The sequence below is a fragment of the Indicator indicator genome, chromosome 1 (assembly GCF_027791375.1).
Source record: "Indicator indicator isolate 239-I01 chromosome 1, UM_Iind_1.1, whole genome shotgun sequence".
NCBI lineage: Eukaryota > Metazoa > Chordata > Aves > Piciformes > Indicatoridae > Indicator > Indicator indicator.
Genome location: NC_072010.1, coordinates 63,665,289 through 63,690,966, shown reverse-complemented (window position 1 = coordinate 63,690,966; position 25,678 = coordinate 63,665,289). Strand labels below are relative to the sequence as shown.

The 25,678-nt window shown below is 38.9% G+C and overlaps 1 protein-coding gene across 1 annotated transcript in view; it reads left to right on the top strand.

Annotated features, from left to right (window-relative positions):
- The window catches only part of COL4A1 (collagen type IV alpha 1 chain), a 128,528-nt gene extending 103,349 nt beyond the window's left edge, over positions 1-25,179 (top strand). Inside the window, exons 34-52 of the mRNA XM_054390955.1 lie at positions 227-379; positions 3,179-3,277; positions 3,370-3,459; positions 4,232-4,371; positions 5,288-5,418; positions 5,522-5,598; positions 6,930-7,028; positions 7,552-7,602; positions 9,473-9,658; positions 10,347-10,480; positions 13,231-13,303; positions 13,922-13,993; positions 15,915-16,043; positions 16,485-16,583; positions 16,719-16,931; positions 19,145-19,322; positions 21,637-21,751; positions 22,722-22,894; positions 24,597-25,179. Coding sequence (XP_054246930.1) covers positions 227-379; positions 3,179-3,277; positions 3,370-3,459; positions 4,232-4,371; positions 5,288-5,418; positions 5,522-5,598; positions 6,930-7,028; positions 7,552-7,602; positions 9,473-9,658; positions 10,347-10,480; positions 13,231-13,303; positions 13,922-13,993; positions 15,915-16,043; positions 16,485-16,583; positions 16,719-16,931; positions 19,145-19,322; positions 21,637-21,751; positions 22,722-22,894; positions 24,597-24,678 — 2,294 coding nt within the window. The 3' untranslated portion in view covers positions 24,679-25,179. The remainder of the gene's footprint in view (positions 1-226; positions 380-3,178; positions 3,278-3,369; positions 3,460-4,231; positions 4,372-5,287; positions 5,419-5,521; positions 5,599-6,929; positions 7,029-7,551; positions 7,603-9,472; positions 9,659-10,346; positions 10,481-13,230; positions 13,304-13,921; positions 13,994-15,914; positions 16,044-16,484; positions 16,584-16,718; positions 16,932-19,144; positions 19,323-21,636; positions 21,752-22,721; positions 22,895-24,596) is intronic.
- The last annotated feature ends 499 nt before the right edge of the window (positions 25,180-25,678 follow it).

Genomic DNA, 25,678 nt, shown 5'->3' with positions numbered 1-25,678 from the left:
TCTAGAATTAATGGTGATGAAGCAGGAAAAACATATCAACTTTTTTGACAGCTACTGTGAAGCCCTGGTATAAAAGATACTTTATATGAGATACATGAGAACTTCTGGAGCATGATATTTGGTGTTCAAATTTTGAATAAATAGCCAATTTCATTTGTTGCTGTCTACTAAATATTTTTGCTAAGTTTTATATGCCATTGAAATATTCTATGCTATCCTTTTATAGGTAGCCAAGGTTCCAAAGGTGTAGTTGGACCCCAGGGAGATCCTGGTGTGAAAGGAGATAAAGGTGAAGCTGGTCTCCCAGGAAAACCTGGAACAATGGACACCATGGACATGGTTAGTCTCAAAGGCCAAAAGGGAGATCAAGGAGAAAAAGGTAACTATAGTCTGTGACTGTGGCTAAGTGTAATTAACACTCATGTAATCAGCAATGCTTTGAGTTGAATTGTATCTTAGTCTTAGACAACATTTTTGAAACATAAAGAATTTCACACAGCAAATGCAGGTATTTTTCTGGTATCTTTCAACGTCATAGAAACAAAGATTAATAAGATGAATCACAGACAGGAAGGGTTTCGGTTGGATGGAAGACTTCTGATTTGCCCTTATGAAATCCATCTTACCTCTTTTATCAGAAGAGTCTTGCAAACGAAATGAAATTTTTAAAGTAGAAACCAGAGCTTACCAGAGGAGAAAACCTGTCTTTCATTTAAAACATACAGTGGAAACACTGTTGTGGTCATGAAGACCAACTGATACTGTAAGAAAAAGTGGGAAGCATTTTGAGCATGTGAGTGGACAGCATTTTGTGCATGTGTTTCTCTGTGACCTGAAGGTCAGGTCAAAATATACCCATGCTACTATATCAAAAGATCAGCTTATCAGGTTTAGAAACATCTGGAAACATGCAGGAGAAAGGCAATCAGTGCTCTATTTAGAAACTTAATGGTGGTAGAGATACTAAGTTTTTAGACAATGCATTCTTCTTGGGTTTTTATTTTTACTGCTATGTGAAAATTCAGTGGTTTAAGATCATTCTCTCTCCTGGTTCTTGTTTTTATTATCTGTCTTTTTAAATTTTGTTATTTACTTTTTATTAAAAAAAAACCCAAACATAAGAGTTTTTAAATAATTGTTTTAGTTAAAACAAAAGTGTAGGGCTTAGAAAGTAGCTCCTGCGATCCTTCTTGCATTCCCCTCAACCATGTCCTTCAGTCTTTCATTTTATATCATGTTTTCTGAAATAATTATTTTTCTTGTTACCTTTTCTGACTTCTTGATTTGGTTATAGTGCACTTTGCTAAAATAAGAGAAATACTTCAACTCATGCCCAGATAGAATGAAATCTCCCTTAGTCCTTTCCTTCAGCCATGATTCTTAGTCCTTTCCTTCTGAACTGCTGTCTATGTGATTGTTCTGAATTTTCTATGCATGCTTTTGATTTTTCCTTACAGTATATATGGTGTATTACGTTTTTGTAAATTTCCTTATGTCGATTTTCAACCTTTACTCCAACCTTTACTCCAACTCTTCAAAAGCCTGATGCAGTCTAATTCTGACCTCTTCCCAGTTTAGTGTCATCTGTGCATTTATTCAGTGTGTTCTCTGTTGCACCCAGGACAGAGTACTTAAGACTCCTTTCCAGTTTGACAGTGAATCACCAATAACTGTACTATGACGTATTTGAACTATGGGAACAGAAGATTTTTCCCAGTATAAGTAGCTCTTATCTCCTTGTCCTGACTACTTGTTGAAATGAGATGTGGGCTTGTGTGCCCAAGCAGGGTCTCAGAGAAGCCTACGCATATAGATTCATAGTGCCTCCCAAACTTGGGCAGCCAGAGACTGCAAGGGAGAGTAGAAGCAAGTATGGAATGCACCTGCCTCTAAGCTGAGATGCACTTTTGTATTTGATGAGGCTCCCAGTTTACAGAGATTTCATCTAGATTAATTTTTCTCATTTGTTTCTGATCTCGATGTATATGGTGGTATCAAAAGCCTTAAAGCAAATCCACATAGATTGTTTTTCATGATTTTTCTTATCTACTATTGGCCTGTAGGTTGACTGATTGATAATTAGTTTTATTTCCTTTCCAGAAATCCAAATTAGGCACACTGGTTACATGCCAATAAAGAAGCCTTTGATGAGAAATTCAAATGGTTAATTTATTTGGTTTCTAACTTCTTCATCTCTTCAGCACTACTAATGCACGCTTGCAAACTTGTATGCTCTACCTTTTCCTGACCACACACAGTCTGCAGATTGGCCTGGCTCACACAGCCTGGAAGGGTAGGTTACAGACAGACCCCATTCTGAAAATCTCTGCTGTTATTCTGCCCATCCCATCCTCTTCAACCCAAAAATACTTATTACCAGCACAGAAAGTAGGGAATATAACTTTAATCTGTTAGCTGCCTTCATCTCTCTAGGCATGAATATAACAGTAATGTTTTAAAAAGCTCCTAAAATACAGACTGTGCCTAAAACACTATTTTTATGGGAGATTGTCAGTGGTGTTTAATGAAAATACTGTTTTTGACATCTTGGGATGTTTTAAATAAAATCTACATACTAAAAACATTCAGTGAGTTGTATTCACTAGCCTTTTGCCCTGCACCTATATGGAACATTAACAGAAGGGATTATAACCAAAAAGTGAGGATCCTAAAGCTGCAGAAGGAGCACACTGCAGAATTAGAGGTGGAGTCTTCTGGAATTATGAAGATGCTTTCACATTAGATAGAATTGAGGAAACAGCAAATTTCTGGCTGTGAACTGGTTGTTCACATGTACCTTTTTAGATAGCAGAACAGTGAAATCAATCATTTCTGCTAACACCTGATACTTTCTCGCACTTCTGAAGTATCTCAGTAGCTTAAATACACGTTCCCTTGCATTTTCTTTTGAAGAAGTTTCTTTTGCCTTGTAATTTGCACAGGCACCTGTAAAATTGTAATAGTTTGTAGTCTTTCTTCAACCCTGGTTTAGTGACTGGACAGTTGTGTTTTACTCAAGTGTGACTACTGTACAATATATGAAGCTTGAATTCAGCCATTTCCTTGTTCAGCAGAGAGAAGCAACAGTGTTCCAAAATGAACTAGAAGGATTATTGTATGACATTTCAGTAAAATTTGATAAGAGTGGTCTTACTGTGTTTGTTTTCTTGGTGTCCAGGGGACCATGGACCAACAGGAGAAAAAGGGTTGCGTGGGGATTATGGAGAGCCAGGAATTCCAGGGAGGGATGGTGAACCTGGTACTCCAGGACTTCCAGGTATGTCTAAAGATTAGCAACAGACAGACTGTTGATCGGGTATTTTAATCCTCATTAATGGGACTAATTTTTTTTTCCTCTGCTGTCTGTAGGACCAAAAGGTGATCAGGGCCCTCCAGGGTTCCCAGGGGATCCAGGAGTTCCAGGGCAAAAAGGATCAGTTGGTGAAATGGGCTTGCCAGGTACTGATTGCTCTGAAGGTTTACTTCAAGTTAATATGGAACATGAGAGACCTGTATGTAATATTTGTTGGTGTACATCTACTAAAAGATTGCACTATTTGCAGGGTCTGAACTTTAGACTTTTGGGACATTGCTCTCTCAATCCTATTGTGATATAGAAATAATAGAATGGTTTCCAAGGTTCCTATGTGCAAATCCTTTAGCTGAATATGTAGGTTTTATACATTTCTTGCAGGCAGTTAGGCTTTCAAGTTTGTCTGCCTGTCTCTGCTAGTGTGTGAACTGCATTGACTTTCCTGTGTGCTTTTCCCTCTTCTGAGAAGTTTGGTACTGCATACTGATTGCAAACCAGGGATCTGGAAAGAATGTCATTGTGGAGGGAGCCTATGTCTCAACACAGAAACTTTTTCTGCATTCAGATGGCCTTGTGCTTAGCATATATGGGAAATCAAAGGTGAAGGACTGAAACAGTAAAAAGGGACAGAAAATTTTGGTACAGCAGAGGTCCCTTTGTCTCAGTCGTCCTGTTAGAAATTATCCAAACAAACTTCTATTCAATTAATATTTTTTGCAAGACTGCTGTATACCCTGAATCCAGGGTTATGACCTTCTCTTATAAGCTTATATTCCTGTAAAATGTCCCATTTAGAAAGTGAATCTCAAATGATGCTTTTCTAGCTCTGAATAGCTAAGGCAACGCTGAAAAATCATTGTCAACACTGCTAGCTTACCACTAGTTCTGATACACCCATTTTTCCTTTTCTCTTACTAGGAACACCTGGAGAAAAGGGTCTGCCAGGAGTACCAGGTTCACCAGGCACACCAGGGTTTCCTGGGCAAAAAGGTGAAAAAGGAGACAAAGGAGCGCCAGGTTTTCCTGGAACTGGCATTCCAGGAGCTCCTGGTGAGAAGGTATTTGCACTCTATAGGATATAATAGTCTGTCTCTGCCAAATACATAATTTGAAAAGATGCTCTTGGCCTTTAAGCTATTTTATTATATTTTCTGTTATGCTCATTTAAATACTTTATGAGAAACTTGAAAGATGTGCATATGTGCAGGTTTAGTTGCATTCTGTTTGATGGGACAACTGTCTGCAGAGTTTGTTCTTCTTCTGTCTCTTCAGAATAGGCTAATTTGCAGCACCAGAAATGTGGGCAAGGGGAAAAAGTTTAAAAATACTAAAGAAATAAAGTGAAAGAGGCTTCTTAGAAATAGAACAAATAATCATACTGAAATATTATTTCATACTTTTACAGAGATACTGGTAAGTTAAAAACCCAAAGAAACAAAAAACCCCAAAAAACAAAAAACTGTAACATGCTCAGATATATCTGAAAAGAGAACCATATTAATAGTCTGTAAAGTTAATTTAATCTCTAATAGGATTCTAATAGAATTCTCTTTTTTTTCACATTTCTTTTCCTTGCTATACAATGACAGTAATCGTGAATTTATAAGTAAAAATTTTAAAAATAAAACTTATTAATCTGGTAACAAACTTGCTGAAGACAATAAAAGAAAGGTTTTTTTGAAGATGATTAAGTGTAATAAGTAAGTTAAGAAGCTCATTTGGAAATAGACTTTGTAGGAACTGTCATAGTAATGGATAGAAAACTACCAATTCTCATATGTAGGTATTAGCAATTGCAGGAAAAGTCAGTAATTCTGATAGCAGAATTTAATGCTAAATTACTTTATTCCTAAATAGAAAAAGAATGAAACTCTTCATGTCTGATGGTTTGAGAGGTGACATCTAATGCTGCAAACAGAAAAAGTTGTTTCAGAATTGATGTGTGGATGTTATAATGTGTGCTGCTTCTTCTAGGGAGAACCAGGAAGAACTGGTAGTCCAGGCTTATCTGGAGATAAGGGTGAAAAGGGCAGCGCAGGAATTCCTGGAATGCCAGGTGCTCCAGGTCCCAAAGGATCCCCTGGCATGGCAGGATTTCCAGGCAAGTGTTTATGCTTTGATGAAACAGAAATTACAGTGAAAAATTAATGTGGAACTTGCACCAAATATCCCACATGTACACCCCTATCTTCTTCCTTCCTTAGGGAGCCCTGGCCGTCATGGAGAAAAGGGTGAAAAAGGACTTCCTGGCTTAAGTGGCATTCCGGGTTTAAAAGGAGAACCAGGTAGGAAAAAAAATACAAAGCACCAGATGCTGTTCCTAGTATTGTTCACCTCCAGGCAGCAACTGAAACAAATCCTATGGCATTCTGCATTCGTTTTGACTCAGATATTTCCTGGTACATTTTGCATTTCATGCATTTCATAAGCAAAATCAGACAGTGGTGTTTCCCAGGTAAATCTGAGTCAGTGTAGTGTGGTGCTAATTATTTCTTTTGCCCTGTTAGTGGAAAAGATTTTATCACCTTCCACAAGACTAGCTGTTGCTGTTAGTTCTGTTGTTTCTGAGTTGATTTAAAAAGAATAAAGTTGTTTTTAAACCTGAATCAGCACATTAGCTCAGCTGCTAGAGAGGATATAGAGTAGGGAGGAGAGTAAATCTGTTGCCATTATAAAATTCTTGAGCTTGGAACCCCGTGTTCTTAGATTACTGATTATTGGCTGCAGGACACATCATCTCACATGCAGGAATGGTGTGACAAGCAGTACCAGGGAAGTGCCTGTCCCCATGTGCTCAGTACTGGTGAGGCCACACCTCGAATACTGTGTTCGGTTTTTGGGACCCTCACTACAAGAGACACTGGTATGACGGATGGGTCCAGAGATGGCAATAAGAGTCAGGAGAACAGGTCTTCTGAGGAATGACTGAGGGAATTGGGGTGGTTTAGTCTGGAGGAAAGGAGGCTGATGTGAGACCTTACAGCTCTCTACAACTACCTGAAAGGAGGTTGTAGTGAGGTGGTGGTTGTTCTCTTCACCCTAATAACAAGTGATAGAGTGAAAGGAAATGGCGTCAAGTTGTACCAGTGCAGGTTTAGACTGGATATTAGAAGAAACTTCTTCTCTGAAAGGGTTATCAAACACTTGAATAGGTTCCACAGGGCGTGCTTGAATCCCTAGAGGTGTTAAGAAGATGAATAGATGTGGTGCTAAGGGTTTAGCACCAGACTTGGTAGAGTTAGATAACGGCTGGACTCAATGATCTTAAGGGTCCTTTACAACTAAAACTGTTCTATGATTCTGTGATCCTGTAATTTGATTTCATTGGACAATGGCCTGTGCTATTTACAAGGTAAATATACACTGTGACATACTGTGATTCATGATAATGATGTCAAAATCCGTAAAACCTGTCTTATGCTGATTTAATTCAGAAGTAATCTCAGAGAAAAGTCACACTGAAGTCATCATGCAATATTTGCTTGGTCTCTGTGGGAACAAAAGCTTAATTTAAGCCTTTCTTTACAGGGAAAAAAGGATGTGTAAAAAAAATTTAGAAAATAAAAATAAAATTGGATGATTCATAGGTGAAATGAAAATGGCAATGCTTTTTCAGGTGAACCTGGTGTCCCGGGTCCTGCTGGTTCCATTGGACAGAAGGGTGAACCAGGTTATGATGGGATTCCAGGTGCAGATGGTGCAAAGGGTGAACAAGGTACTGTGACTAACATTAATTTTTTAGGGTATGAAACTGCACAGGCACACAAAAGTAGCTGGTAGAGGGGTCTACTCAATTTTGAGGTACTTTGGACAGAACCTTAGAAAATAAAGTTTGTACAGTGTCTTCCAAACTATCGACTGTCAACCATCCTTGTAAAACTCATCATTTAGATGAGCAACTCTGTTTAATCAGTGAAACTTGAAAGAATTTATTTCACAAAAGCTGGCAATACTTTAAAGAATTGTCATGTTTTGGAATAAGTTCCATTTTCCAGCTTAACTATGCAATAATGGAGCAGGCTGCCTTTTTTTCTTAGGGTAGCGTTTTCCATAATACAAGAACCCATTGTGCTATATGTAATGCTAATACTCAACAAAGACAGTTGCAGCCCTCAAGAACTTTTGCATAAACCATTTATTTAGCTTATTTTTTTATTTGCTTAGTAGAGTTTTGTTTATTACAGGTTAAATTTAAATACAGTCCCATCTTCTAATTTTTAGCTGTCTTTATATTACAGGTGTTCCAGGTAGAGGACTTCCAGGATTTCCTGGTGCAAAAGGAGATAAAGGTAAAACACTTCTCTAAATATGCAGCAAAGTTCCCTCCCAACACAGTGGAATCATAACTTTATAATTCAGACATACTTCCTGCTTCATTCTTTTACATGCTATACCTTTTCAAAGCAAGCAGAAACTCTGAGAGCCTCAAATACTAATTTCTGTTACAGTGGCAGCATCTTGGACATGAGTTAGATATTCCCTAAAATAGGTAATTATTCATAGTGTGGAATTTACTGCAAGCTGTGCTGTGATGAGGTAATATGAATAACTCCCATATTTGTGTGCTGTGCTTTTGACTCCAAGGATTTCTGGTTTCCTACTAATTTTCCAAGAATCAAAGTCTAGTGAGGTTTTGTTCAGCAGTGAGCTAAGGATGGTAGATTTGTCAGCAGGATACCACCATAAGTATTTTACCTGAGTCTGTTGTGCAGCCCAAGTGCAATTTTATTCATTGCTTAAATACTTATTCTCTGTAGAGCATGTCTAAGCTATGCACAGGAGCATGGTGTAAAATACGAAGGACAGCAGAGACCGGATGAAATCTTACTGAAAACTGCTATTACCTGGACTCAGGACTTACTAGTTTGGGTACAGGCACATAACCATTCCAATTTCAACACCTCTTGTGGTCTTTGCAAAGTGTGTCACCACACCATGATGTGAGAACAGCTTAATTGGCTTCAAGTCAGTGCTTGTTCAATGTCTGTGACGCACCATGCTCCGTTTTACGAAATAAGTATGACCTAGATGCTAGACTGCAATAGATAACAGTAGTGAAGAAATATCAAACTGCAGCTTATAAAGGAAATTTTGTACAATTAAAGAAATTTTCAATTTTAAACATGTAGAAAACAAAAAAGATTCAACTAGTCCATCTGTGAAATTCATGTGACATCATACCTTACTCAGTTGTTCTCATAGAAGGATACAGGACATTTGTGTGGATAATTCAAGTAATAAACCAGAATTTCTGCATCTCTTTTGTTTACTATTGAAGAGTAATTAACAATCATTAGATTGCTGAGAAAGCCCTAATATTAGAGAACTTATTTTAATAAGCAAATTTTCTAATCACAGCTCAGTAAGGCATGTAAAATGCTAGAGCCCTTTTCCCACCTCACCCATCTCTCTCATTTTTCCTGTTTTTGGTTTTAAAGTAAATAGATATGCAAATGACATAATTTGTGTTCCAATGGTATTGTAGATCAAAGAAAAATAAAACAAAACCAAAACCCTCATGATTTAAAGACTGTCCTCTTTGCCATCATCTTTAGGCAAAGAGCCAAGCATAGTGTTCTTTATACTTTTTATTGCTCTTATTAGTATACTTATACCAGCTAACCTATATTCTTTTTGCCAAATCATGATCTAATATTTGACTGAATCACAAATATTAACTAATTGTGCAAGCCTGGAAGTAAGTGCTAAGTGCTTAAATCTAGATTTTAGTTAAAAAAATAATAATTCCTTTTTCTCCAGGAGCAGGTCCTTTTGTCAAGCAAAAGCATCTGTTACTCACATAGGACAATAAGAGTTATAATGGAGTACAGGTCTGGGGGCTTTACATTCCTTGTGGAAGGACTGATAGAGGGATGCTGAGTGATCATCTGTTTCTAGAGTGAATTAAAATAGGTCAGTGATCAGTTTAGCTAAGAAAAGTTATGTCAGTCAAACTAGTCTTTTCCATATTATGACATAAAATATGAGAAAAATAACACACTTTTCATAAAGTTTTGCATTTTTATGCAAAATGTGTAAAGGCAAGATCAGTATTTTCTTAAGGAAGACAGCTTGCTATGAGTAGACAAAAAGGCAGAAGGTTTCAGTGATTGTTATTCTTTTTTCTAATCATGTTTTGGGGATTCTTTCAAATCTTAGGTGCAAAAGGTGAAGTGGGTTTTCCCGGATCCCCAGGAAGTCCAGGGATCCCAGGTCTCAAAGGAGAACCAGGATATGCTGGTCCACCAGGCCCTAAGGGCAGCCAAGGCCTTCCTGGCCTACCAGGAAGTGCAATTGAGGGCCCTAAAGGAGACAGAGGACCTCAAGGCCAACCTGGCCATCCAGGTAATTCTTTATCTTTAGTATTAGTGTACTGCTTCTAATCAAAGCTCACCTAATTAATTAATAATATTACCAATATTGCATGTCTTTGTTTATCATCATCTCAGAGATCAGGGGAAAGCTCCCTTTCCATAGGCCATTTGGAATTATATTCTAGAATACAATGATTTTTTTTTTGTCCTCAAGCAGCTGGTTTGTCCAAAAGTTTTCCTATCATTGAGAAGTTTGTCTCCTGTTTCCATGTGTTTCCCTTTGGACTTTATTCACTGTTTTGAGGCAACCATGATGATGTGTTCCTGCTTCTTGGAATATTAATGTATTTTAAAATAGCCTAATGTGGCCTTACCTTTGGCATTGGCCCTGTGCTAGAGGCTAAGGAGTAGAGGAGAGCAGAGCTGCCATGTGTCTCTAACACATTCATACCTGTGAACACACCATCTGTTTGTTCTGCACATACAGAAAACTCTCCGTTGTTTTCCATCAGCCACAGGCTGATGAATGATAGGTCTCCAGTCAGATGGGGAGTCATATGGACCTCCCTGCAACAGATTTTCCTACTTAGTTTCTTGAAATGTTACTGCAATAACTACTTTGGCTTTGTCCTTCTGTAGATTGAGCCAACTCAACTCCTGCATCAGGTACTGCTCTGAACAAATTTTGCCACTAAATAATCTCTTCTTCTGGTTTGTAGGTTTACCTGGTCCAACAGGGCCCCCAGGGCCCCCAGGTCTGAAAGGGGACAAAGGAGAGCAGGGAAGCAGTGGCTGGCCTGGGACTCCTGGGAGCCCAGGAGTCAAAGGTGATCCAGGTTTCCAGGGACTGCCAGTAAGTTACTTTCAGTATACTCCAGATTTGCTGAAAGCTATTTGTAATTAATGGCTATATTAATCATAGATTTTTCTCATTCAAAATAATGATTCTTTATGCTCGAAGTGCTTTTGGACTCACTGCTGGTAGTGTGAAGTCAGCTTGAAAACATTTCAATTCTCTCCTTTTAAAGCCTGCCCACAAATAAGCTCCAGCAAGCTAATGAACTTATTAGAAATTTATAGATAGTGAGTGGTAACATATAACACCCAGAATATAATTTACAGTGTATTAATGGTACAGGATGGCTGCAGTACATCTATAAATCCTGCAAATGCATTAGTAGTTAATTTTAAAGGTTTAATATTTCATAATAAATTGCCTTCTGAAAATACCTGAACTGTTTGGTTTTGTTATGAAACCTTTCAAATAAAATGTACTTTCAGTACTGTCAGTGATGAAATATAGTTGCTGATTTAGAAATACAAACAGGCAATGCCCTTAATACATTTCTGTCATATATTATTCATTTTTCCTGGTCTAAGAGCATCCCTTTACTATATTTTAGGGAGAATTAGGTAGAAAAGGACAACACTCATACAGAATAGTTGTTCTTCTCTAATTTTTCTCTCAGAATGCCTGCTGCCTTTTTTCTACATTGAAGAACACACTCTATACTTTAACTTTTAATTTCCTCGTTCCCACTAACAAAATAATAAATTTTTTGGAAGAAGGAATAAGAAGGTAGGTAGGTATGAACTCAACAATTCCTAGCATGTAGAAAGAAGGAAGGAAGACTCTGAAGTACGCAGAATAGTGATAGTGCGCTTAAGAGGTCCACGTTATTCTTGATTCTTGACAAAGATCTAATTCATCCTTTGCTGCATCCAGAAGTCACTTCACAAAGACATTAAGGATTTTACTTCAGTGTTCTGACACAGGAACTTGGCTATGTCTTTGTATCTTACCATCATATAATATATCATATTACGTCAGCTTTGAAGGCAATAAATTTTAAAATAACTTTCCAGTATATTTTTTTTCCCTGCAATACTCCTGCAGAGTGCTACATTTCTATACCACAGGAAATTCTAAAGCTTTTCAGGAGCTGATATTCCAGTTTAAGACTGTTTTTTCAAGCATACAAAATGTAGAAGATTTTGATTTCATGTCTTCAGTCAGAAGGAAATGTTTTGCTGTTCTTGAGACACAATGCTTAGTGTTATATTGTTAACTTAGTGTGAAATGCTCCATTGAGTTATTTCAATATTAACTTCCTTTCGTGATACATACTAAGATGGGTTTCTAAGGTCTTCATCTTCCTCAATGTGACAGACTCCTGTCTTGATTGCAGCTCAACTGCTCATGCAGGTCACCAGGTACATTGTAATCTATATCAGAAAGGAGGTTTTATTATATGGATGACACAGCCTGTCCAAAAATCCTATCCAAAAAAAGGTGAATCCAGATATCAGACTATGAAATACAAATCCCATTGCTTTATCTGTGCATTTTAATGCTGAAATGACAAAAAAAACCATTTTCATCATTTTAATGGACTGAAATAGTTTTGGTTTGTTTGGGACAGATCCAAAACAAAATGTTGTTTGCCAAGCTATATCTGATGGGAAGTTAAAAAAAAGTTTCCAAAACTGAATGCTGTTGCAGAAAAAGTATTTTGATAGACAGCTTCCAATAAACTCCTCTTACAAATTTTTGCATTTTGTTATTAAAAAATTAACTATTTAAAACTCCTTTTAATGATTTTATCTGACCCATGACTCTCTTCTGAATGAATGTTAGCTCTGCTGTTCTGTGCAAGAGAAATTCATGTGTAATGATAGAAAGAGAGGGCCATTTCTTTAGACAATTTTGCATACTGTGAATATGTGACTGAAGGAAACCAGGAAACCTTTCTTCATTATTACCTTCCTTATTAATCCAAGGGTAGTGTTTCTTTGGTGTAAGTTTGGAAGTCTCACTGCTGACATCCATTTTTGAGCTTAGTAATTTCTTCTACCTTGAGTCAGTAATTAGGGAGAAACTAAACTCCACTTACAAGCTTTTTGCAACAAACAAGAAAAGGAAATTGGCAGTCATTAGATGACTCTTTAGAGTGTCTTTGGAAGTCTGAGCTTGGTTTTCCTTGCAGTGAGGCTACGATTAACTTGTTACCATTAATTTCAGAGGAACAGTTTATAATAGTGAAGGGAGAAGGAAGAGTTTGCATTGTGTTTGAAGTGTTTAAGTCCTTGAGTATTTTAGCCCTGTTGAAAAATAAAAATCTTCAAAGGACTATAAACTGTTGAACACATTTCATTTCATTCCACATGTGAATGTAGAAGTTTTCAAGCCTGCTGTGCTCTAGAATTTTCCCATTTAATTATCTAAGTAGCAAACATCTGCTGGGGCTGCACTGAAATTGGTATTTGCTGGTATTTTTGTGCTTAGTGATGTTTTTCATAATAGCATTGTAGAATAACCTTTTTATTAGCTATACTGTTAGTGAGACCTTATTCTGAGCTAGTATCTTGGCAAGGCAAAAAACAGTTTAATAAGAACAAGGCATTGCACTTGTTCCTGTAAGAGAAGCCTCTCATCTGATCATGGTAGAGAATAAACATTCCTTAAAAAACTTAGTGCTTTCTCTGTCTCTCTTTTTTTTTTTTTTTTTTTTTTTTTTTTTTACATAGGTCTGCAAAAATACACAGCCTAAGAGTCATCACAATAGTGTAGGCTAACCATACTTCATATTTTCTTTTATACAGGGTAGTCCTGGTTTACCAGGAGGTATTGGTCCAAAGGGTGATCTGGGACCTCCAGGAGTTCCAGGTGTTCCAGGTGAGAAGAAAATCTACTGTATTCCGAAAAAGTATACCGTGATACCTCTTTCATATCCTCCTTCTCTCAAAAAGAGATGCTCAGGGAATGTTGACTCTGTCACAAACTGTTGAAATAGAATATTGAAAGCTGCATCAAAAAGCATACAGGGACATTGAGACTTCTCTCAAGGTTTTTGTCTGTTGCCTTGTACTTCCTTTAAAAGGTGGATATAAAATAAGTTGTTTACACATTACCAGTCCAGAGTCTTCAAGATTTTCTTGAGAACTAGGAAGGCAAATGTTATAGCCATATTTGAGGAAACATGGGCTCAATATGTCTCCATTGTTGACTAAAGTGCTGCTGCTGTCACCATCATATGCAGGAAAACACCATGTGCATTAAAAATGCAGTTATTAGTAGGAAAAATGTATTCTGGTAATTTGGAGAAAGATATGATCAATTAAAGTAAGATACATTTGTTTTTCAGTCATCATTTCTGTGGTAACAGTGCTGTTCTTTGTATCTTGTTCTTCCAAACAGTTAAATGATCATGGGGTTGCATATGATTATTCTGCACATATCCTTCTATACCAAGAAATTACTGAATTTTCATGTAAATATTTCTTTTGATTTCAGGTCCAAAAGGGTCCCCTGGTTTCCCAGGCCTTAAGGGTGAGCGAGGTGATCAAGGTTTTCCTGGATCTAAAGGTATTGTATAAAGACTTGCCATTTTTAACCCAGATGTTGTTACAATGGTTGTTTGTGACTAATTAATGGACATCTCCCTACCCCTTTTATTCAATGTAAACGGGTACAAGAAACTAGATATCATGGTACCAGCATCTGAATGTCCAGTTACATTGAAATGTTGAGTAGAGAGTGAATGTATTTATCTCCTGCTCTGAAAAATCAATAATGAAGTTCTGTCATTATAATTTACAATCATGGAACTGTAAAATGGTTTGGGTTAGAAGGGACCTTTAGAGATCATCTAGTCCAACCCCTCTGCCATCAGCAGGGACGTCTTTCACTAGATCAGGTTATTCAAAACCCCATCCAGCTTCAAGCATTCCAAGGATGGGGAAATCCACAGCTTCTCTGGGCAACTTGTTTCAATGTCTCACCACACACTGTAAAAAAAAAAAAAAAAATTATTCCTAAAGTCTAATCTAAATCTACCCTCCTTTACCAAAAAGAAAAAAAAAATCATTGCCTCTTGTCCTATTGCTACAGGCCTTGATAAAGAGTCTCTATCTTTCTTATAAGCCTCTTTTAATTAATGTAAGGGTACAAAATGGTCTCCCTGGAGTCTTCTGTCCTCCAGGCTAAACAACCCTAACTATCTCAGCCTTTTTTCATAGGAGATGTTTTTTAGCCCTCTAATCCTTCTCATAACCCTGTTGGACTCACTCTAAAAGGTCCACATTTTTCTTGTAAACATAGTCCTCCAGGTGGAGTCTCTTGAGAGCAGAGGTGCAGAATCACCTCCCTCCACTTGCTGGCCATGCTTCTTTAAATGTAGCCCAGAGTATGACTTGCTGGTTCATATCCAATTTTCACCTATCTGGATCCCCAAGTCCTTCTCTGCAGGTCTGCTCTCAATCCATTCATCTCCTTGTCTATACTGATATTGAGGATTGCCCTGACCAAGGTGCAGGACCATGAACTTGGCCTTGAACTTCATGACGTTCACCCTGGTCCACTTATGCATGTCATCCTTTCCCTCTAACAATTGACTGCACCACTCAGCTTGTTGTCATCCACAAACTTACTGAGGGAAGTTCCTCCAGCCTAAGGTCTGGACATCTGTTTGAGTCCTTTGGAGGCCTGTTTCAGTGGAGACATCCACATAGATAGGCTGTAGTCCTTCCATTTGGGTTTCAGCCTTACAGTTCCAGTGGTTCCATTTTCTTTCAGAAGGTCACAGCCAGCTTACAGACTGTAAAAAACAAAAACAAAAACAAAACAAAAAAGTCACTTAAACAATGGTAATTCTTTTGAAAGACGTGATCCTTCTAATTCCCTGGAGATGTCAAGCTTCTGGGTAGACTCACATAGTGATCATTTAGTTGGTGTGACCATTGGGCTGCCACCTAAGCCTGCTGGTGAGCAGAGCAGGCAGCAGCCTGACAACTGCAGTGTGCATCTCTTCTGAGCGAACTTCTGCACAAACTGCCTGTGCCACCCCCAGTGGGTGCTGCTCCCTGTATGCACCTTCTGGTTGCAGTGCTTCTGGTCTGAGCTACACCAGTGGGCCTGCTCTGTCCTTTCTGGTGGGAGATGGGAATATAGGAGGTAGCAATATGGTTTTCAGCAGCACTATGCGTAGCTACTTAGGTGTTACCAGAGGCTTCTCAGTGGTAGAGGCCCAGCCCAGACTATTTCTTCTATTATGGCTGGAACCTGCTGTCTTCTACCCTGAGTCAACTCGAGGTTTGGCTTCTTGACAGGTATGACCCTTCTCAGTGCATGTAGAACGTCTTGGATGCATTGATACCCTGTAGCTATAGACTCTGTCTATTCTCTGAGTATATAAATGACAATACAAGGTAACATTGATTTCTTGATTTTTTTTTTTTTAATTGTGCAATACTAAATATGTGCTGATTTCCTCTGTTAACTCTGACAGGTTTACAAGGCCCACCAGGCCCGCCAGGTGATTTTCAACTTGTTAAAGGTGATCCTGGCTTACCTGGCCCTGTAGGACCAGTTGGTCTCAAAGGATTCCCAGGACTTCCAGGTCCCAAAGGACAGCAAGGTGAGCGTTTCTAACTTTCCAGTAGAGATACATTTTAAATAATGTAAAAATATGCTGATGGTAGACTAGGCACTAGAAGATTTTTAGGATCTAAGAGAATATATTTCCCCCTGTTCATGACCCCCCTGTTTTATGGTCTATTTTTGATTGAGTCATATGATAAACAGAGAGGGAAGAGATTGCCCTTCCTTTTCATATTCCAGGTGAATAGTAGACATTTTAGAAGCACACCCTCTGCTTACTTCTCTGATCTTCTCTACTATAATCACTTCAACTGCAGTAACCCACATACGTGCCCTAGGTATTGAAATAGATGCACTGAATCTGCAGGAGTTAAGTTTATGCTGATGTGTGCTTGTGCTGTACTGTTGTTACAAGCCAAAAAGTCAGAATTAAAATGATGCAGTAGCCAGTAATAATTATTCCTTGTTTTTTCAACAGGGGTGACAGGACCCTCAGGTGTACCTGGACCACCTGGTAGTCCAGGATTTGATGGCAAACCTGGGCAAAAAGGAGAAGCTGGCCCTTATGGTCCTCCAGGTAAGCTCTTCAAAGACTTGATCTCTTCCTAGAAAAATAACAGGAGATCAGATGTTGGATCTAATTTTACTTCTTCAGTTATGTAGCTGGAGTGCTGCTGTCTGTAGAGATAAAAGGAGATTCTTTGTGTTGTAGGGCCCAGAGGATTCCCTGGTCCACCTGGCCCTGAAGGTTTGCCTGGGGCTATGGGCCCACCAGGTGCACCATCTGTTGCTCATGGCTTCCTTGTTACCAGACACAGTCAAACCACTGAAGAACCATCATGTCCATTTGGAACAAGGCTGATTTACCATGGCTACTCCTTGCTTTATGTGCAAGGCAATGAAAGAGCACATGGCCAAGATCTGGGTAAGTAGAAAACAAATTAGAATTCATTATAAACCAAATGTTTCTTTCATTTGTAGAACTGTATTAAAGAAGCCCCTGATAATTATTCTTGGCTAGCTGGTGCTTTATTATGGCTTCTAGATTGGTACAAGTAATGGTTTGGTGTAGAGTGGAAATAGTGCTCTCCTGGAAATGTTCTGCACACCACCTCTGTAGTTTGAGGAGCTGGACATTATAGCATAGAGACAGACACTGTCATTAACAAAGCCATTCTGCAATTGTGAGCTACTGCATTTGTATCAACGCCTGGAAATCCATAGGTCAAAAGACCTCCAAGACAACAGTGGCTGCACCAGGCATGACCCTTGGTGTGGTAGTTTCAGGCTGTACCTTTAAAATTTTCCACAGATCTTGAGCAAAAAGTGGTAGAATGTAAATAAATCACTATTGGGTGTAAAAAAGAAAATAATGATAAGTTCCAAACAATCCATTGGACAGATAACAAACATAAGCCAGTAAAGAAAAATTTCTGTCTCTCTCTTTTGGCTTCCTTGCTCCTGGGAAACACTAAGTTGCTTCTGCTTGACCTTGGCTAGTGGCATCTGGGCAGTCTGATAGAACTGGATTTTCTCAGCCTCAACAGAAATTTAGGGGAGGCATTTATTGCTGTCTGTAGGTGTCTACAGGGTAGAAAAGATGGAGCCAATCTCCTCTCAGAAGTGACAGAAGAAGTAGTAGACACAAGTATAACATATAGTGCAGTTAAAGAAAAGCTTTTTTACCATGCTGATGCTCAGACACTGGGATGGGACCTCAGAGAGACTGTTGATTATCTGTCTTTGAAGATACTCAACACTCAACTAGCTATGGATACAAGCAACCTCATCTAACCATCAGAAGGTTAGGATAAATGGCTTCTAGACATCTGTTCCAACCTGAGTTATTCCATAATAGGCAAGACTGGGCTACTCATGCATTGTCCTTTTACTTCCTATGGAGCTAGGAGAACTCACATCCTCTGAGAGAACTGGGCCTTCCAGAGCAAGTGTCATCTGGTGAAACATGGGTTTGATGGGTGGACCACTAGATGGATAAAGAACTGGCTTGATGGCTGCAATGAAAGAGTGGCTGTCAATGGCTCCATGTCCCAGTGGAGGCCACTGACAAGTGGAGTCCCTCAGGGATCAGTCCTGGGACCACTCTTGTTCAACATCTTTGTCGGTGACATGGACAGAGGCACTGAGTGCACCCTCAGCAAGTTTGCTGATGACACCAAGCTGTGTGGTGCAGCAGACACGCTGGAGGGAAGGGATGGCATCCAGAGGGAGTTTGACAGGCTGGAGAGGTGGGCACAAGCCAACCTCATGAGGTTCAACAAGACCAAGTGCAAGGTCCTGCATCTAGGTCAAGGCAATCCCAAGCATAAATACAGGCTGGGCAGTGACTGGCTGGAAAGCAGCCCTGAGGAGAGGGACTTGGGGGTGCTGGTGGACGAGAAGCTCAACATGAGCTGTCAGTGTGCACTTGCAGCCCAGAAAGCCAACCAGAGCCTGGGCTGCATCAGGAGAAGTGTGGCCAGCAGGTCAAGGGAGGTGATTCTCCCCCTCTACTCAGCTCTGGTGAGACTCCACCTGGAGTACGGCATCCAGTTCTGGAGCCCCTATTACAAGAGGGATATGGACATGCTGGAGTGTGTCCAGAGAAGGGCCACCAGGATGATCAGAGGACTGGAGCACCTCTCCTATGAGGACAGAAAGAGTTGGGGCTGTTCAGTCTGGAGAAGAGAAGGCTCCGAGGTGACCTTATTGTAGCCTTCCAGTATCTGAAGGGGGCCTACAAGAAAGCTGGGGAGGGACTTTTTAGGGTGTCAGGTAGTGATAGGACTAGGGGGAATGGAATAAAGCTGGACGTGGGAAGATTCAGGCTGGATGTGAGGAAGAAGTTCTTCATCATGAGAGTGGTGAGAGCCTGGAATGGGTTGTCCAGGGAGGTGGTTGAGGCCCCATCCCTGGAGGTGTTTAAGGCCAGGCTGGATGAGGCTCTGGCCAGCCTGATCTAGTGTGAGGTGTCCCTGCCCATGGCAGGGGGTTGGAACTAGATGATCCTTGTGGTCCCTTCCAGCCCTGACTGATTCTATGATCTGCTTTTTAGCTGTTCTTGGTAGTATTATTTTGGCTGTTGGCAACAGCTTAACAAAAGTGGATTAGCAATTAACCTTTCACTTAACATTTCAGGCACGGCAGGAAGCTGTCTTCGTAAATTTAGTACCATGCCTTTCTTATTCTGCAATATCAACAACGTGTGTAACTTTGCATCAAGGAACGACTATTCCTACTGGCTGTCGACTCCTGAACCCATGCCAATGAACATGGCTCCTATCACGGGTGATAATATCAGACCATTCATCAGCAGGTATGGTTTCAATTCTGCTGTGTTTGTAAAATGAATAAGCATGTGAAAAATTAGTATGGTACTTTTGTTTTGTTTTGTTTGGAAAAGACTTTTAGTATGTGTTTTGGGTGTTTGTGGGGCTTTATTTATTTATTTACTTATTTATTTATTTATTTCCTGCCTTTAAATATAGAGCTTGAGTTCTTCTGATGAAATGTTTCCATGTGTGAATGTTTTCAGTTTAGAATTTGATCAAAAATAAATTCATATGCGGGGGGAACCCAAATGAATAGCCTACTTTAAGTCTGATTGAAATGAAAAATTTTACTTTGAAATGATGTTTTACAAACACTGATGTACTTTGAAGGAGAAAAAGTTTTGAATTTATGCACAATTCTTGTCCAGAACAATTCTTCTGTTGTGTTTTTGGTTGGGTTTTTTATTGTTTTTTACTAGCCTTAGCAAGAAGCATTTTAGAATCTCAGTTTCCTTTTGTTTGAAAATGGTAGCATTATTTATTGTACAGTAGACTGCCAGGTTTCTTCCATTGTTATGAACATACTGCTTGAATACAGCCATTATTGTCTAAATCAAAGGGCACAGTTGTAGAATCAATTTCTGAATAACTCCAGATTCTCAGCTAACATAAAGTGTGGTACTTACCAGTTATAACTGTTCTGCATCGATCCAGAATATTGAACTTCTGGTCCATTTTAAATTTTAAGGCCACTAGCAAGAACCATCTCTCCATAATATGCCCAGTGCTGAAGGTAGAATTGTGAGCAAGAGTGTGGTGAACTGTACCACTCTCATTAGATAAGAATCTGACAAGGCAATCTCCAACTTAAATAACAACATAATCATTAGATACAGTCGTTACTATGATTCTTGTCACTGCTTCTAATTTCTATCAGCTCTTCCTGATCTAGATGTTTGTGTTGGTTCTTACTTTTGTGGTTGTTCATTAGATGTGAATGGAAGGGGCTTGACTTTCAGAGAAATTCAAATGATCAGCCTCTGAAGTTTGCTCTCCTTCTATGTCATCTCTAATCAGGCATGCAAAATAACCTTTAACAACTACTTTTGAAACTCTTGCTTGAGCAGGAGCATGACAAGGTTTTGCCTTAGGTTATACATATATAGTAGTTTCTGCATTGTGAAAGTGTACATGTGCGTATTTAAATATATATGTTTATGTATGGTTTTTTTTTCTCCTTTCAGACATAACAGAGAGTGAGATAATCGTAATACAACTTTTTTTTTTTTTTTTTTTGGCAAACCAGCAATGAATCTGAGAAGATTGTTCTTTCAATTTATTTTATTAGTTGAGACTTTTAAGCCAACAGTTTTCCCTGTCCAAAAGTTGAAAAGGTGTAGAAGTTCACATGCTGCCTTGGGTCATGGGACTTGTTTTCATGTAAGGCTTTCCACTGAAATACCAGAAATCTCTTGAAGCAAAGCAGAACTCCAAGAATAGAGGCAGCTTTATGTTCTTTTAACTTACTCTTTCATTGATGTGTTTCTTAAAATAACTGTCTTGTTCTGCACTAAAGATGAAGGCAGTAGGTATGAAAGCAGTCTTCACAAGTCAGAAATAGAGGTCTTTCATTCTGAATTCCTTTGCTTCTGTGCATTTTTCAGAATCCAACTTAATCCATTTCATACTTGATTCTTTCACTGCTCTGGTGACAGAAATCGGAGTTTAGTTCTAACTAGCTCTTTTGAATCATTTTCATCACTGCTAAATGCAATAGCCAATTTAGGAGTTGTACAAGAAAAAATGGATTATATCTACCAAATTTCCTATTACCAGTTCCCTTATTAAAATTCCAGTCCAACTAATTTTTTATGATTCTCCTTTGAAGACATGATTGGTCATTGGATTATTCAGTAGTTCTGAGACACAATGAATTTATCAAAAGTAAAAGATACTGCATAGGTGCTGCATAGCTTTCTGTAGAGTTGCTTTCAAGTTCATTGTTCAGGTTACTTTGTTAGAAATCTCTTACTGGAGATGAAGACCCACAAGTATAAATAAAAGTACAAATAAAAGCCATTTTGAAGGAAAGTGCATAGAGAAGAGCGCATTGGATTAGATTAGCAGTGATTACCTTTATAAGACATTTTCCAGAGGGATAGCTTTCTCTCTGGAAATCTCTCACGGCTATGTTTAGGATAATGAATTCTTGAAGGTGGTCACAGCAGATTTTGGTTTTCCTTTGTTTTTGAATGTGACATTTTCTAATTCAAGATTCCTTCACGAAAGTAACTTCTGGAAAAAGAGAAGTATTATTCACCAAGTGCGTGTAGTTTATTCATGTCTTGATCTTTCTAGATGCTCTGTGTGTGAAGCTCCTGCTATGGTAATAGCTGTTCACAGTCAAACAATTCAAATACCACAGTGTCCTGAAGGCTGGAGTTCACTTTGGATTGGTTACTCTTTTGTCATGGTAAGTGGGCTAGGGCATAACCTGAGCTAGAAAAGTGTTTGTTTCAGGTGCTCTGCTCTGGGAAAGTTAATACCTGACTATGCTGCTTCAGGTCTTAGGAGGGTGTTAGACCCCCTACGCTTTCTGGTGACTTCAAAAAGATTCTGGCTAATTACTAAATGAAAACAATGCAATAGCAATTATTAGTTCACTTTTGAAGAAATGCACACGGCTTGCTGAATAAGTGAGAAAATAAGCATAATTTTCCATTGTCCTTCTGCGTCTATGTTGCAGTAGCTTCCTAAAGTGGTAGCATATCAGTGCCTGTCCTCTTCCCATTTTATATGAATACACCTGCAGTTTTCAAATGGTGTTTCTGATCTTTTTTCCCTAGTTTCTTCAGCTTTATATGCTAGTGAAATAGAACTAAGGAGTAGCCTGGAAGAGCCATTCTGCAGTCTGCTGTAGTGGTTAGTTACTAACATGCTTCATATCATATTCACCACTTACATCAACAGCAGCTCTCCCACGCAAGGTCTGGGCATGGTCTGAGAAGCAGCGTGGATCTAGAGCTATCAGCACTAGATGGAGAGATGCTGCTATGGTGTGGAACAAGAGTTGGGTTGAGCAATTTAGGTATAAATCATATCAGTCTGGATTCCTTCTGGGCCAGAGAGCTGGCCATGGCCTGTTGCTCACATAGAGACAGCTTGGGTCCTACTGTCCTGCAGGATTTATGTCCAAACAGCTGCCCTCCAGCTGGTGTTGCTGCTCTCTTGTGCTGCCATTAAGCAAGAGAACTTGGTGCCACTGCTGGAGACCTTCTGTTCCACTTTCTTTGCTCCTTCTTGAGCTAAGTGGCAAAACAGCAGGTGGGCACAACAGAGGACAAGGAGAGGAATGCGAAGAAATATGTGCAAGAGAGCAAATAGGTGTTGTGGCAGAAGAGGCAGAGAGTCCCTCTCTGACTGATGGTTTTGCATTTTTCTAGCACACCAGTGCTGGTGCGGAAGGTTCTGGCCAGGCCCTGGCGTCTCCTGGTTCCTGCCTAGAGGAGTTTCGAAGTGCTCCCTTCATTGAATGCCATGGTCGGGGCACCTGCAATTATTATGCAAATGCTTACAGCTTCTGGCTTGCCACTATAGAGAGGAATGAGATGTTCAAGTAAGTTCATGATTTATTTATCAGTAGTTGAGACTCAGTCAAGTCTTGTCACTGAATAAGAGAAGTATTGTTAGAATGTAATACATGGTTCAAGTATTGGCTGTGCCCCAGCCTGGTTAAGTATAAGCAGTTAATTATTTTTGTAACAAAAAGAATAAAATATAATAGCTTTGGGGGAATTAATGAATGTGTCTTCTGTTAGTGTTTACAATGCTTTTCAGAATAATCTTAAAAATGTTTGCATTTTCACTATGTTTGATTGTATTCACTGAGTTGTGACTGGCATAGGCTGACATACTGATTGAAATTAAGTTAGAATGTAACATTCCCCCTGGTGTATGTTAGCACATAATAGAACCACTTGAAATTAGTGCAGGTGGTGAACTAAGCAAGCTGAACAATTATTTACCTTCCCTAATGTTGGAGGAAATATGTCTGAATAAAATCCAGCTGAAGACAGAGGCCGTAGGCATTTCTTCAGTCCTGATGAGGTTCTAATTTCAGGAATTAAGTGATAGTAGGATTTGTTCTGGTCTCCTGCACATAAGTATTTCTCAACACAGTCTAATTTGTTCCATATGAATTTCATTAATATGTTAGCATAAAGACCAGTTCCCAGGTCTGTATAGCTTACCCAGTTAGCAGACATTCCTTTGAAGTGCAGGCAGGCATCTTCTTCCACTGCAGTCCAGGCTGCCACTTCTGGTACTTTTCGTCTGGTACCCTTCATCTTTTTGTGTTGTCTAGATCTGTGAATGCTCCATAGCCTGTCTCAGTCAGAATGAAGTGGGCTGTTCAGCCACTTTTGACTCTCTGAGATAGTTGTCACCTAAGTAGGCAGAACAATTCAGCACTGGGACTGATTATCACTGGGGCTCTGATAAACCTGTCAATCAGGGAAGCTACTACTGAAAGAGCCCATTTTCCAATGCTGGTGTAAGCACTGGCTCCCTAGGAAAGAGGAAAGCTGATCAGAGGAGTAGGTGCTATAGTTGTTTGTATTCATTAAGTCCTACCCTGAGACACATAAACTCCATTCCCTGTTCTGGCTACAAAATGTATCTTGAGTTAATAAAATAATCTAGATCAGGATGTCTGCTCTGCTATGATAATTCAAAAATACACTTCAGTTTCCTATAAACTCTTAATCCTTTCTAGAGATTAAATGTAAGCACACTTTTATTTGAAAGCTTCATTTATGGTTGTGAGGAGTAACTCCTTGTGATAGGTTAGAGGCTAAAGATTTGTCTTTCTGTACAAGATCACATAATTTCCTTCACTGGCTTTTTGTTTTTTTGAAAAGTCTGGAGAGTTAGCAGAAACTCATGAATGGTCAAATGTCTTCAGTATTTTTGCCTTAAGATTTTTACTACCCTAATTCCAGCATGTTTTCAAACTGTTGATTCAATAGGTAGTGTCTTCTGGTTAAGAAAGTGTTCAGCCTTGTGACAGAACTGAATTTTGATGTAACTGGAATATGTAAAACTAATCTTGTGATAGCTTGTGGTCAAACTTGAAAGTGAATATAAGTGGGAGATCTTAGGGCTACCTCCTTGATTCAGTGCAGCTTAAAGAGGCATTTGGCTGCATGCAAAATTTGTGCTGTCAATTGTAAGCCTGAAAACCAACTGTTGATATCAACAATTGTCAACGGGTCTTGTCATTAATTCTGTTTCTCTCTTTTTTTTTTTTTTTTTAATAGGAAACCAACTCCCTCAACTTTGAAAGCAGGGGATCTACGCTCAAACGTTAGCCGTTGTCAAGTCTGTATGAGAAAAACATAATGACTTTTGAATTTCAACTAATTTCACACAATATGGTGCTATTCGTTTGACAGCAATGAAACCTAGACATATATCATATGTACCTCATTGTTGTCCAATATGAAAACAGTAAAGTGCCTTTTAGGAACTTGCATAACTAACACACACTGCTTTACTGGCCCTGTCCTTGCTGAAGAAGAAAAGAGACAACAAAGATAAGCTTCAAATGTTGACATGCCAAGTGGCACTTTTGATCAAAATGTATTTTTTATATAAATGCAATGCACTGATAGAACAAAAAGTCAGCGTTTATCCAGAAAAAATGCAAAGGTGCTAGGAGGTATGCAGTTCTGCCTTATACTGTTTGACCCCCCTTTCTCATCCTTGTATTATATATTTAGATTCATTTTTTTTCCCCAGATAAGTTTGTTGTTACCGTTATCTAGGTGTCTCAAAATTCCAGACTCTTGGGTATGTACTTATTGTTCCTGTACAAAGCAATGCTAATGTTAAAAAAAAAAAAAAAAAAAAAAAAGAAAAGAGTTTTGGGATTACAGACTGTGGTTAAGCAACATGTAACCATCTTCTTCACAACATAGAGTGCCATCCTGCAAACCTTTGCTTCTGTTTGTAGTCTTTAGTGCTATCGGTTTTAATGGGACTACATCTGGAAGACATTGCCAAATTGATTTCCCAAATAGGCAAGGAAGTGTTTCTGTTATGTTGGTACTATGCAGCTTCTTCATGTAGTAGAACAAACTTTCCTGTGGAATAAAGAATGATCCAGCAATGGTCAAGAAAAAAATATTATATATAAATATTTTAGTAATTTATATAGATATCAACCATTGGGCAAAGCAAGCTCCGAGTTTAGAATTTGAAAAAGAAGCTTACAGAAGTTTTCTTCTTTTCAGTGTCCTAAATTAGATGTTAAATGCCAAAATGTGATGTGAAATGTTCATTTTATGTAGGCCATTTCAATGCTGAAGCTGTGGAGACTGAAATTCAGGTTAATAGCTAT